Below are 14,135 nucleotides of genomic sequence, written 5' to 3'. Positions count from 1 at the left end.
TCACAAAAGCCTCGGCAACACAAGCTATCTGCGAGGTTTTATGAGCATGTTTTGACAAATGAAACGCCACAGATGGTACGGAGAACATGCAGTTTTCTGTAATCGAACAACGCAAGTAGTGAAAAGTGCACAAATATAACATGCTGTTGCCACCTACGTGCTAAAATCCTTCCACAAATATTCTTTTCATAGACGTCTTTACAGTGGACACAATGTAGAAAACACAAATAATCCTTACAAAAATAATTTTATTGATTCAGCATGTACAAGCAAAAAGAAACAGTGTTGGGAGACAAGTGAGAGCAGGGACCAGCTATACGTCATGCACACCGGCCTAAACCAAATCCTGCTTATTCTAAATCCTTGTCTTGTGTCAACATATGCCTCGTTCCACCCGCAGCCCTCCATCAACATAGTGATCAGCGAAACCTATGTAGACTCAGCAATGTGATGTAATATCCCAAAGAGTAGTGCGACACTTACAAACAAGCACCTCGAGGAGGCGGTTACCACGGCTGATCGACCAATTGCGTGCCATTGCTGCAGTTGCTCATCTCTGATGAAGTTGCCGTGGACCTGACGCAGTACCACTCCTTTATCCCCAGTCACAGTCGACTCGTTATTTTACAACTGTCAGTAGATTCCACAGAAACCACAAAGCGTTTGGTTAAATGCCAGGGATTGGTTTTGACAAGCGATAACAAAGGAGACTCACGGACAGGTTTAACCTAATGAACAGAAAACGACAACGTTTCGTTTGAGACCGTTTTTAAAAGGCTGAATTAATTTACGAAGTAGTAACTTGCCATGGCGTCAGTACGTTCCTTGATCAGTTCATCATAAAAGTGATTTTTAGAGATAGCTTCTGCATGGTAAAGGCACGCCAAAAGTCACATTTGAATCACACATTTGAGTATAGGTTTTAGTTCAAGTCATTCAAACAATTATTCTATAAACTGAAGTACATAAGAGCTGCAAATTAAACTTAACTTTTGGTCACAGTGCATAGGCAAATAGTGAATGGGGAACTGGGTTTCAGCTGTAGCTCAATAACCTTCTATGAGAGTTAAAAAAAAATCACACAGTAATCTCCAACATAAATGACCATAGCCTTACAGGAACAAAAGCAACAAACTTCACTTTTAATGTTTGTTGCATACACCTCATAAAAATTCCATTTATCCCCAATGAATTGATTCCAGCTTTCAAAGTGGTCAAAAATGCCAAGAGAACAATTATTGTTCTTTACAACAACCCATATAGAAACCCAAATTGGAAAGCACTGCAGGAGACTTCCTTGCATGTGGTAATTTGTCTACTACCTCTATTGAGGAGCCTCCTGAATCCATGTCTAATGGTCAGCTAAGAGTTGGAAGAGTTAACCTAGTCACACCTGTATTTTGAATTTCCAACCAAAACTCCCCAATGCTCCCTTTCCACCTTTCAGATGAACCCGACCACAAACCCACATCAGGTAAAAGGTCTCTGTTGCTGATTTGGCTTCGGGGGAGTGTTTAAATGCAATTCTTAAGATGAACCTAATCTTGACACATCCCCTTAGACTAACCCCAACCTCAACCTACTTGAACCTTAATCATTGTTGAGACTCATTACAACACAGTGGTGGGCATTTCCAGGAGCCCTATTTAGGTACTGCCGCATCTTGCTTCAAGGCAGGGACACTTTGGCCCGGCGCAGCCTGAGGCGGTTCTTAAAGAAAAGGTACATGGCCAGAAGGCACATGGAGGACAAAACGTAAAGGATCACACACAGGCTAATATCCACTTTGGAGAAGCCAATGCTCAGCACTGACATCCAGTGCCCCCTGTGGTTCTGGGGGTACAACTTGTAGCTCAGGTCATTCTCTTCAGAGCCACCAAAGTATTGGCCCGTCAGTCCTCGCTTCTGCAGTCGTTGCCTCTGCTGCCCCATGGCCAGACCAAACTCTGGCTCCACAGGCTGAAGGCCCAACATGCCCATCCCTGCATCCAGTTCCATCCCCAGGCCGAAAACAGGCTCAGGCTCCTGCTCCTCCTTCCGCTGTAGGCTACGGGGTTTGACTCGGCTGGAGGCGGCGGCTGCGGCTCGCAGCGCTTTGGCTTTGTAGTGCTGGTTGACGAAGGAGTCTAGATCCACGATGTCGTCCTGGGGCTCTCGCAGCTTCATCCCCACAATGCTGGGCTTTTTGAGGGCCTGCCGTCGTCCACGACCAGTCTCCCTTTCAGGTTTGCCCCAGGGAGCCAACTCGTCCATCTTAACCCTCATCTCATCAGCAGCTGGTGCTCCTTCCACACCCACCTGCCTTTCAACCACTGGCTCCTCCTGCCCACCCTCTTCTTCTTCTTCCTCCTCCTCCTCCTCCTCTTCCTCCTCCTCAACAGTGGGTTGTGAGGGGGGAGGCTGGGTTAAAAGGTCCAGGGCCTCCCTGGCTTTCCTGTCTGCTCGTCTTTGTGCTTCCAGCTGCTGCTGTTGAGCCTCAAGCCTCTCCCTCTGTTTGGCCAGCACCTTACTGTCATCCTCAAGGTAGTCTGACAAGGAGATGAAGAGGAAAAACATGGTGGAGGACTTGACTATGACTCAAGTCTGTAAGCTCTTAAGACATCATTTAATAACAGAGGCAGGCAGGAGAAAGAAAAGTAGCTTTGCAGAAATTAAGAGAAATTAAATTATTAACAAGTTGGCAACCTTACATTATCAAAATCAAACAGATGGGCTTTGGTTGAGTCTTATGGGTCTAACGGATGCAGGGTTTGCTCAAGCCAACAACTGATTGTGAAAATTCCCTAATGTAGACTAACAACTCTTCCAACACAGTGGATCAAAATAAACCAATAAAAAGATTAAACAAAAATCTAAAGAGTGTGCCAAATATTTTCATAGACTTTATTCAGTATGTCAAAATAAAATAACACTTGTCACAATAAAAGACCTTCTTTTGTGTGAACTGTCTGTGCTGCTGTACCTGTGAGTAGTTTGTCAGAGGAGAAGTAGGAGAGGAGGAAGGAGAGGACCTGCTGCTGGTTCCAGCTGTGCTCCCCGGTCCTTTTCACCTCGTGGCATCCGGGGCACATGTCCGGAGACGGCCACTGGATCTTAGGGAAGTACGGATCCTCACTGCGGGCACCTAAGAGAGACAGGGAGGAGGAGCGAGGTCGTTGAAGCAAAATGACTACAATCAAAATCGATTTTTGACATGAATGGTTATTTTGTTAAGTGTGATTGTCATTTTTACTCATTTATTTGCTGTTTTTATTAATTTGGCCTTTTGTGCTGGTCTGAAGCACTTTATAAAACCTCTATGCAAATATAGATTAAGAATGAGATCTTGTTTCGTTGTCATTGAATAACTGAAGGGAGTGTAACTTTTATTTATATCTCTTGCACATATTCCCTTAATTTACAGAGGGTACACGGGCGGTGAATGGAAAATGGTGGAATTGCAGGGAAGTGGATCCAATGTCACAAAACCACACAACATGACAATTAAGGGCAAGGCCTTATCAGTTGTTGTTGTTGTTGTTGCTTACCCCCTCCTTGCTGTTGCATGGGGTAGCTGGGTGAGTTGGGAAGGTGATTGCAGCGGGAACTGGATGCAATCTATGCTGAAACCATTTGATCTTGTCACGAGGCTCATAAAAACTAAGTGCCTATATGCATATGTGCACCCGTGTGTATAAGTGCATGTGTGTATATGTAAATCATCTGTGTGTGTGTGTGTGTGTGTGTGTGTGTGTGTGTGTGTGTGTGTGTGTGTGTGTACATGCGCACGTGTGGTGGGGGCCGTGCAAGAGCATTTTTGTGTGCATGTTACCTGGGGTGGGGGTGGTGGCTGATGTTTGCATATGTTAGAGTATTTGTGTGTGTGTGTGTGTGTGTCTGTGACAGGGTTTAAACATGATCAATGGGCTTCTGGGACATCCCAAAGGGAGGAGTGGTAAGATAATAGATGTGGTCAAAGTGGACAGTCATCACACCCACACACACACACACACACACACACACACACACACACACACACACACACACACACACACACACACACACAGTCAGACCTCAGTGCTCTGGACCCTCTGTCTTGTGTTTCCACAGGCCCTTGAAGGCAGCGGTCCAATTTCCAAATTGAATTTAAGAGCAGTGGGCCTCTCCGAGGGGAGCTGCCCTTCTTAATGAATTAGAAACTTTTTCACATGTTTTCCTTCACTGGGGCCCCCAGACACCAACGCCACTCTTTTCTCACACACTATATATAAACAGGCATGTCAACAGGCTGGCGGACACACACACACACACACACCCCAACAGAGGCCAATGTGCAAACATGGTTGAGTGAACACAGTAACACACATGCCTACAAGGATATACATATACACAGAGAGCAACATCTGCTGATAAATAGTCAGCAACAGGCCAGCATGTGTGTGTGTATGTGTGTGTGTGTGTGCCTGAAGGGGCGAGAGTGAAACAGGGTAGCAGCAAGGTCTGTCACTTTGCAGCGCTGTCAATTTACATCCCTCTCCACCCCCCATCCCTCCCTCTTACCCTCCCTCTCTCCCTCCACTCAGGATTAATCTCACTCATATGCATGTGTGTATGTACTCTGCATACACCACTTTACATAAGGGATACATCAATTTTACTGTGTCCTGGATGGGCTGTACGCGTGTGTGTATGTGTGTGTGTCCACGTATGTGTGTGTATGTCAATTTTTATATATATATTTCAGCAGCAGGTGAGGGCTCACACTCCAACACACAACCCTACACACACACACACACACACACACACACACACACACACACAAATACATATTTGTTTATCTATACTTGTGGGGACCCTAATGGACTATGTTCATTCTCTAGCCCCTAACCATAACGTCAACCATCAGTACTTGCCAAACCTAGCCCTTACCCTCTACCCTAAACCCAAATCCTAACCCTAAAATAGACCCTTAAAGAAGTGAGGACCAGCCAAATTTGCCTCACCCGTACAGTTAAAAACTCAAATTGGTCCTCACAAATAAAGCTGAACAAGGAAACACACACACACACACACACACACACACACACACACACACACACACACACACACACACACACACACACACACACACACACACACACACACTTCTCCTTATTCTAATCAGCGTGCTACATTTGCAGCCAGGGTGACTTTAGCAATACCTGCAATATTGAGATTGCCACAGTGTCCTGTCAGAGGGATGTCATCGCTGAGCATACATATTCATCAGGTATAAATATGTATTGTTAGGCACATCAAACTAGCCTCCTCAGCACTAATTCTGTGACAGAGGGATACTGAGCCATAATAAAAGGACAGTGGATGATGAGGCCCAAGTTTTTAAGATTATTTAAATAAGCGAAACAAAACTAATTGAGTACATTACATTGCTTATTGAACGACAAAATGAATACCACTTTTTTTGGTTTGTTCATTAATTCATTCTCCAAACTGCTTATCCTGCTCTCAGGGTCGCGGGGATGCTGGAGCCTATCCCAGCAGTCATTGGGCGGCAGGCGGGGAGACACCCTGGACAGGCCGCCAGACCATCACAGGGCCAGCTGACACTGACTGACACACACACACACACACACACACACACACACACACACACACACACACACACACACACACACACACACACACACACACACACACACACACACACACACACCTAGGGACAATTTAGTACGGCCGATTCACCTAACCTACATGTCTTTGGACTGTGGGAGGAAACCGGAGCACCCAGAGGAAACCCACGCAGACACGGGGAGAACATGCAAACTCTACATAGAGGATGACCCGGGACGACCCCCAAGGTTGGACTACCCTGGGACTCGAACCCAGGACCTTCTTGCTGTGAGGCAACCGCGTTAACCACAGCACCACTGTGCCCCCTCTGTGAGTGTGTGTGTGTGTGTGTGTGTGATTTTTGGTTTTTCTGCATGAAAAAAATAACAATGCAAGAACTTGCATGCACACACACACACACACACACACGCACACATACACACACACACACACTATCTAATATAGAAATTGTATTAAATTGAATTGTATCCTTTGTGCTTTACTCACTCTTATACTACCCTTAATTTGTATGTTCATTTGAAGCTCTTATTTATATTCATTTCTGCTCTAGTGTTAAATTGACTGGTGTTCATGTCAGTACTATTAGGTAGGATATTTGACTGATGCCCTGTCTGTGGGTTACTTAGACTCGGTCCATACTCATCTGGACATATGAAAATGCTTCTTCTCATACTGAAAATGGATCAAACGTTTTCGGTTCACGCCAGCGTTTTCAGATCATTTTAGAAAAGTTCACAGTCCACACTGAAACACAAAAAACAACAGGAAAACGGGCAAGTCTCTCTTATCGGGGCCTGTGCAGGCCACATCAGCTTGACACACATCACATCAGTCACATGTCCGCATTTTAGAACAGATCTGTTTTTGCAGTCCACACTACCATGGGAGACCGGTGATTCGAAAGTATTCCCTTTGGACAGCGTTTTCAAAAACACACGTCTTTGGTGGTCAAAAAACACCGGCTTAGTGTATATGGACGGCCAAAATGGAGAAATAAGATACCTTTCCAAATTTATCCATGCCATTGTGTCAGGGCTGTCCGATCAAATCTTAAGATTCGAATTCGCTTCAAAGTAAAAAAAAAAAGAAAAAGAAAAGAAAAAGAAAATTAGTGCTCGAATCTTATATCATGATTTGAACAGAAAAATCTGTCACTGTTGACTAATTCATATTAATTTAAATAATTCAGAATATAATGTGATTTCATGGTGCAACTTTTGTTATTAAAAATAAAACTTTTATCTATTTCAAAGATGTGGTAGTTGGTTTGTTGTTCGTGAGTTACCTTCATAGTAGCACACCTCCATCCTATTATATTATATTATATTATATTCTGATTCTGTTTATATTATTATGTTCAACAAGTTAGTGCGTTGTATTCTCATGTGTCAGTTCTTAGTTTTGATCGAGCTATTTTCTTGTCCTTTGCAAATGCAGGATCAGATGGTTTCCAAAATCTTTTGTCCATTTATAAATTATCGATAAATATTTGAAGTGGGAAAATTATGTAAGCTTTTTTGTTCCGGCCATAATTAGATCATTGTGTGCAGATTGCACTGTGACAAGGCCACTGGTGTCAGAGTGGAAAAAGATAGATAGATATTAGTCCTTTTGAACATGCGTGGTGTGCCATACAGCAACATGTGTGTGATGCTGCAACTGGTATATATTGAATTTATTTAAGGACCAAAATAATGATTAAAATTCAAATCTATTCAAATTTGGATCATTCTAATCAGTCCAAATTCGAATTCCATTTTCTGAGATAACTGATAGCCCTATAGTATGTGGACAAGGCATTAAACAGCGGATGTGATTTTTGAGGGGTATACTTCCACTTTGTGCAGTTTGTGAACCAGTTGTGTTATTTCATTGTTGTTGTTTTTTATCGCTTGCACCGTTTAAAATCTGCATTGTTGCACTGTTAATGAGTCGGCTTTATGCTGTAAAATTCACTTTCCCTACATAGATGAATAAACATGAATAAAATCCTGTGGAGATAATCAGCCAGATCTACTGTGCCGATGCTCCTTTGTCTGCGGATATGTGCCCCTGCATCAGCCTGTTGACAAGCAGCAACAGGACTGAGCTGCCGCTGGTCTTAATTCTGCTGCTGCTGGGCCTGGGGCCCTGGGGCCTCTTTGTTGCCAGCTAAATTAATTGTTTGTCTGCTTAACAAATAGCTGCTGCTTCATGCATGGCTGCTCCTGAAAGGAGGGGCGGAGAAGTCTGCTAAAGAGCTCCACTTTAGGAAAAAGGGGAGGAGGGGTGAGAGGATGCAGGGATGAAGTGCACTCTCCTTGGGGAGAGACTGACACTCACCGCTACTAACACACAGCCACGCCCCGAACTCTTCTCTCTCTCTCCCTCATCCCAAACTATCCCCTGTGGACTCCCCTCCCAAACCCCTCCACTCGGGTCCCTCCCCGCCACACGCCACAGCTTGGTCCACATTGGTAAGGAGGGATTTGAACACTGTGTGTATGTGTGTGACATAAGGGGAGGGGGGGGCTTCATTAGGAGGAAAAAAAGAGAGGGATGGCTTGGTGCTTGTGTCATGGCGTGTGCCACCTGCTGTCACGTGACATCTTGGGAATTGTGCATGTGTGCATGTGTGTGTGAGCAAGTGAGAGAGAGAAAGAGAGAGGGGGGGGAGGGAGGGAGAGAGAGAGAGAGAGAGAGAGAGAGAGAGAGAGAGAGAGAGAGAGAGAGAGAGAGAGAGAGAGAGAGAGAGAGAGAGAGAGAGAGAGAGCGTATGGGCTGAAAAGATGGGCCCCTAAGGGACCCACCATGGGAGGATGTCGCCCTATCACTTGTCAAGTGGAAACTATGACTCCCAGGGGAAGGAAAATGGGGGGAGAGAGAGAGAGAGAGAGAGAGAGAGAGAGAGAGAGAGAGAGAGAGAGAGAGAGAGAGAGAGAGAGAGAGAGAGAGAGAGAGAGAGAGAGTGAGTGAGTGAGAGAGTTAAACAGTGGGCGAGTGTCTAGGGAGCAGACACAGGCGGCGTGGTGTGTACTTCTGGCCTCTGTTGTTCAGGACACAAGCTGTCCCTGTGGTAGAAGTGGGGGAGCAGTCAATGGGTTGCAAAGGAAACAAAACAAAGTGATTTAACAAAGTGGGCTGTTAATGATGGCCCTGGGCCTAATAAAACTGTATGAATACACACTGAGGAGGGGTGGGGGGTGAGGCAGTGGGACGCCAGAGAGCCATTTAGAGCTCATACCAAAAACTGGAGTATTAAAATGTTCAAAGTTGCTGCTGACACCTTTAATTGGTCAATTGCTCGTTGCTGCGGTTAATTGAGATCAAATTCATAGATGAAAAAGACAAAAGGCCTGGATGAAAGAGAGAGAATGCTATCTCAGATAGTATTCTGGTAAAGAATGATCTATCAGAAATTGACAAATGTCCAATAAAACAAAACAAAGAAAAGAAACAAACAACCAAACAACCAAACAAACTAAAAGAAAAAAACCCCTGATATCTACAGCTTGGAATAAACTGGAAGACTTTTAAAGTCCTCACCAACTGCAAAAGTCTCAGCTTCACACATTTAAAGACCAACTTTTGCTGATTTAAGTCGTAGACCAGGACACACTGGTTATGACTGCAGCCATAGATGGTCAATAACCTGATTAAAGGTGAATATTCAAATTAAGGTGATAGTTTACAAGACTCGCTGGAAAGTCGAATTGTGGAACGGAAGTTACATTGAGTGCAACCCCACTTCCGACATTTTGCTAGAGACTTTTCGGAAAAACTGTCTTTCTGTTTCTTTGGTATGTCAAAAACATATCAAGCTAGGAGCATCCGGGTAGCATGGTGGTCTGTTCCGTTGCCTACCAACACAGGGATTGCTGGATCAAATCCAAGCATTACCTCCGGCTTGGTCGGACATCCCTACGGACACAATTGGCTGTGTCTGCAGGTGGGAAGCCGGATGTGGCTATGTGTCCTGGTCGCTGCACTAGCACCTTCTCTGGTCGGTCCGGGAGCCTGTTCTGAGAGAGGGGGAACTGGGAGGAATAGTGTGATCTTCCCACGCGCTACATCCCCCTGGCGAAACGCCTCACTGTCAGGTGAAAAGAAGCCGCTGGCGACTCCACATGTATCGGAGGAGACATGTGGTAGTCTGCAGCCCTCCCCGGATCGGCAGAGGGGGTGGAGCCGCGACTGGGATGGCTCAGAAGAGTGGGGTAATTCGCTGGATACAATTGAGGAGAAAAGGGGGGGAATCCAAAAAAAAACAAAAACAAACATATTAAGCTCCTTTATTTATTGAGCATAAAAATTGTTTCAGTTTCACTCCAGAAGTGAGATGTTTTACTGCTGCTTAAAACATAGGAGACAGTACACACTTGTATTGCTGAGGCACTCGCTAACATGATTGGTATCCAAAGATTAAGAAAAGGAAGCCGTACACCTATTTCATCCTGAAGAATATTTTGAACAAGGCAACTTAGTTTACCAAAGCGCTGATTAATAAATGTGTGCATCGGAGTTATTAATGTGCAGCTTCCTTTTCTTGAGCTTTGCTTACTGCCGCTCACCATACTGTCTTTTGTCCATCACAGGGGTTCCCAAACTTTTTTATGCAGTGACCCTCCTCTGGAGATACTTTTTGTCCTGGGACCTACTAATATTTTGTGCAGTAAACTGAGCAATACATTCTCATGACCTGCCAAAGAGCCAGATAGAAAACAATCCTTTCTATTAATCAATACAGTATTCCCCTTTTCAGTGTTCAGTCATGGCCTTCTAATGATCAGCCGAAACAAGGCATGTCAACATTAATCATTTTAATTATATTTTTTAATATAATTAAATTAATGCATTGTTCACATTTACTCAAAAGGTATGAAAATAAAACTTTTCTTTCTCTTTTTATTCAAATAATGAAACAAAATGTGTCCATTGGGTACATGCTGTGACCCAACCGCCACCCTACTGCGGCCCCCTTATGGGTCACAACCCAGAGTTTGAAAACAGCTGGTCTCTCTTTCCCAGATTAAGAATCACTATGTGCACAATCAAGGTGTACACAGAGCAGAGTAAATTGAATGACTGATGATAAATCTAGCTCCGTTAATTGCATTATGCGTTGTTTCAGACCTTAATTTGATTGAGATAGTTCAATTAAGGTGTTTACATGGCAGCTACAATCAATTTACTGCCTAAATCTGATTAAAACAAATTTTAGACTTGCATGTAAACACATCGATAGAGACGCACACACTTGCTGATGAGCTCAGATTTGAGTCCAGATTGCAGTTGTATAAATGTGAATGTGTTTGATGTGACGGCTCTGACTGGTCGAAGATCAAGAGGTGGGCCATTTGAATCTTAAAACCTCGCACACCACAAGAATATGTGTGCTGACTGCCCACAGTGACCTGCCCTAATTTGTGCAAACCAGTGAAGACTCACAACAATCTTGAAGAATCAGTTACCATAGCCAAATCAGGATCACAATCGGCCTTCTAATCGTCTAACATGTTCCTGGCTTAAGTAAGACCTGAAGACTGACATCCACGCAATACAGTATGCATTACTTTAACCCCTTTGGTGCTGCAGGACATCGGAGAGGTCACATGTTAACACAGTTTAAATGGACAACCTGTTGAGTGTGAAAATTTCTGGGCCAAAGTGAACAGAAGGGATTCAAATTCGTAGAAGAACTCTAAATCCAACAATGGGGTGGGGTGGGGGTAAATCAAGAGCGGGGAAACAACGGGAGAGAGGTGGTTGAGAAGGAGGTTGCAGATAACCAGGAAATATAAGTGTGGGAGAGATATACCAAAAAAAAAAAAAAAAAAAAAAACGTGGAGGCAGCACAGAGGGAAAGGGGTCTGAGATGTGTGTGTGTGTGTGGGGGGGGGGGGGGGGTTGACAGGAGCAAAAAGGGGTGAAAATGGGTGAGGCAGAACTGGATGACGCTCGGAGAACTAAGACAGGGTGGCAGCTGGTGTCTGATCTACGGATCCACCACTACCTCCTCCCTCCATGTCCTGCTGCCTTCAACTCTGGTTTTATTACAGGGATTTACTAACCAACACCACTCCCCTTTCCCAAAGCAGGCGAGTAAAGGTAAATTGTAGAAAACTGTGGTCATGATGGGGGTGGGGGGTGGGGGGTGGGGGGGTGGTGGTGGTCGGGGGGGTTTGCTGGGCAAATGGAAGCATGTTGGAGAAGGGAAGGGATAACATGAAGGAGTTTGGGTAGGGTTGTTACCTGGTGGCTCACCAAACCAAAATCAGTGTTCATATGCAACACGTATTCAAATTCAAACATTACATTTCATCTCATAACTTAATATCTCCTGCCCATCTTTCTTTCCCATCTTTGCTGTCACATTCTACAGTATAGGTTTTGTAGATAGCGTCAAATATTTCCAATTTCCAACCCCTAAAAAAATCTAAAACAGAAAGCTGGAAAGGAATTTTTTAAGTGTTTATTATTCTATAACAGACAGCCTGGCTAAGCAGTCAAACTGTAGCCTGGATATGTCGGAAAATGAGAATCGACGTTACCGATGTTTGTGGCCATGGTATGACTGTAGGGTGAGTTGTACTAGGTGATGTTTCGTTTTCTGCGACGTTTGTTGATTTGCTGGCAGTCAGTATTTAATGGTGGGTTGTATTTGAGCTTAAAATTGTAGCCACTCTTTTGTAATGAATCTTGGGGGGGGGGGGGGGGGGGGTGGCTTCATTGAAGATGCAATATGTCCATAGAGAAAGCCGCCACCCACCCTCCATCTTGAAGAACATCCCAGAAAGCATTAATAGGAGACTCTCAAAATTATCCTCTAATGAGTCCATCTTCAATGAAGCTACACCCCTTATCAAGATGCATTACAAAAGAGTGGCTACAATTTTAAGCTCAAGTACAACCCACCATTAAATACTGACTGCCAGCAAATCAACAAACGTCGCAGAAAACAAAACATCACCTGGTACAACCCACCCTACAGTGATACCATGGCCACAAACATCTGTAAGCAGTTTTTTTGAACTTTTAGATAAGTGCTTTCCCCAAGACCATAAACTGAGGAAGATATTCAATAAGAACACCATCAAAATTAGTTACAGCTGCATGCCTAACATTCAACAAATAATATCATCCCACAACACAATAATCCCCCAACTGCAACTGCCGTGTGAATGACTCATGCCCCCTCGAAGGAAAATGCCAGACGAAGGGAGTTATCTACCAAGCTACGGTGATGAGAAATGACAATGGCAAAATAGAGACATACGTCGGCCTAACAAGAGGGAACATTCAAAAAGAGGTTTAATGCACACGTGTGTAGCTTTAGAAACAACCATTTAAAGGATGTAACATCTTTAAGCCGTTATATTTGGTCATTGGCAGACAGAAACATTAATTATTCAACTGGAAAATCCTCTCAAAGAACAGGGCATATTCAACCAGTAGTAAAATGTGCAATCTATGTCAAACAGAAAAATATTTTATCATTTGAAAACCACAAATGTCCATATTGAATAACAGGAATGAATTGGCCAGCAGTTGCAGACATAGATATAAGCACCTATTCTGTAATTATAAATAAATCATGCCAAAAGAGAAATACCCCCCCCCCCCAGACCGTTAGCGATCACGTGTTTTTGAATTTTTGAATGTTGCACCTCTCCCTTCCCTACTGGACGTTGCGCACATGATGTGCATGACAAGGCAATAAAGGGTATGTTCTTTCCCGAGTAGCTTTATTGACAGCTGATGATTGCTTATGGCATGAAACAGGCTTGTACTGTCTCGTAAAGAATTTACTTGACTCACTGGATTATTTTGCTCCTTATTTGCTGAGCAATTTCCCTACTGTTGAGTGTTTCTTTTAACAAAGTTTTATATATATTCATTCATTCATTCATCAGCTGCTTTTCCGGGGGCCGGGTCGTGGCGGCAGCAAGCTAAGTTGGGCACTCCAGACGTCCCTCTCCCCAGCACCGCCCTCCAGCTCCTCCTGGGGGATCCCAATGCGTTCCCAGACCAGATTGGACATGTAGTCCCTCCAGCGAGTTCTGGGTCTACCCCGGAGTCTCCTCCCAGTTGGCCGTGCCCAGTAAACCTCCAAAGGAAGGCGCCCAGGAGGCATCCTAATCAGATGCCTGAACCATCTCAACTGGCTCCTTTCGATGCGAAGGAGCAGCGGCTCTACTCCAAGCTCCCTCCAGATGTCCGAGCTCCTCATCCTATCTCTATGGCTGAGCCCAGACACCTTACGGAGGAAACTCATTTCAGCCGCTTGTATCCGCGATCACACCCTTTTGGTCACTACCCAAAGCTTATGACCATAGGTGAGGGTTGGAACGAAGATTGACTGGTAAATTGAGAGCTTTGCCTTCCGGCTCAGCTCCTTCTTCACCACAACGGTCCGGTACAACGTCCGCATTACTGCTGATGCTGCACCAATCCACCTGTCAATCTCCCGCTCCATCCTACCATCACTCGTGAACAAGACCCCGAGATACTTGAAGTCCTTCACTTGAGACAACAACTCATCATAT

General features: G+C 44.4%; 1 protein-coding gene across 1 annotated transcript in view; it reads right to left on the bottom strand.

The window, feature by feature from the left end:
- Positions 1-236: 236 nt before the first annotated feature.
- qsox1 (quiescin Q6 sulfhydryl oxidase 1) overlaps positions 237-14,135 on the bottom strand; it is a 31,965-nt gene continuing 18,066 nt past the window's right edge. The window contains exons 11-12 of the mRNA XM_056276862.1: positions 2,963-3,124; positions 237-2,528 (exon numbers count right to left, since the gene is read on the bottom strand). Coding sequence (XP_056132837.1) covers positions 1,669-2,528; positions 2,963-3,124 — 1,022 coding nt within the window. The 3' untranslated portion in view covers positions 237-1,668. The remainder of the gene's footprint in view (positions 2,529-2,962; positions 3,125-14,135) is intronic.

The sequence above is a fragment of the Lampris incognitus genome, chromosome 3 (genome assembly GCF_029633865.1).
Source record: "Lampris incognitus isolate fLamInc1 chromosome 3, fLamInc1.hap2, whole genome shotgun sequence".
NCBI classification, from domain to species: Eukaryota; Metazoa; Chordata; class Actinopteri; order Lampriformes; family Lampridae; genus Lampris; species Lampris incognitus.
This window is presented reverse-complemented; position numbering and strand designations above follow the sequence as displayed.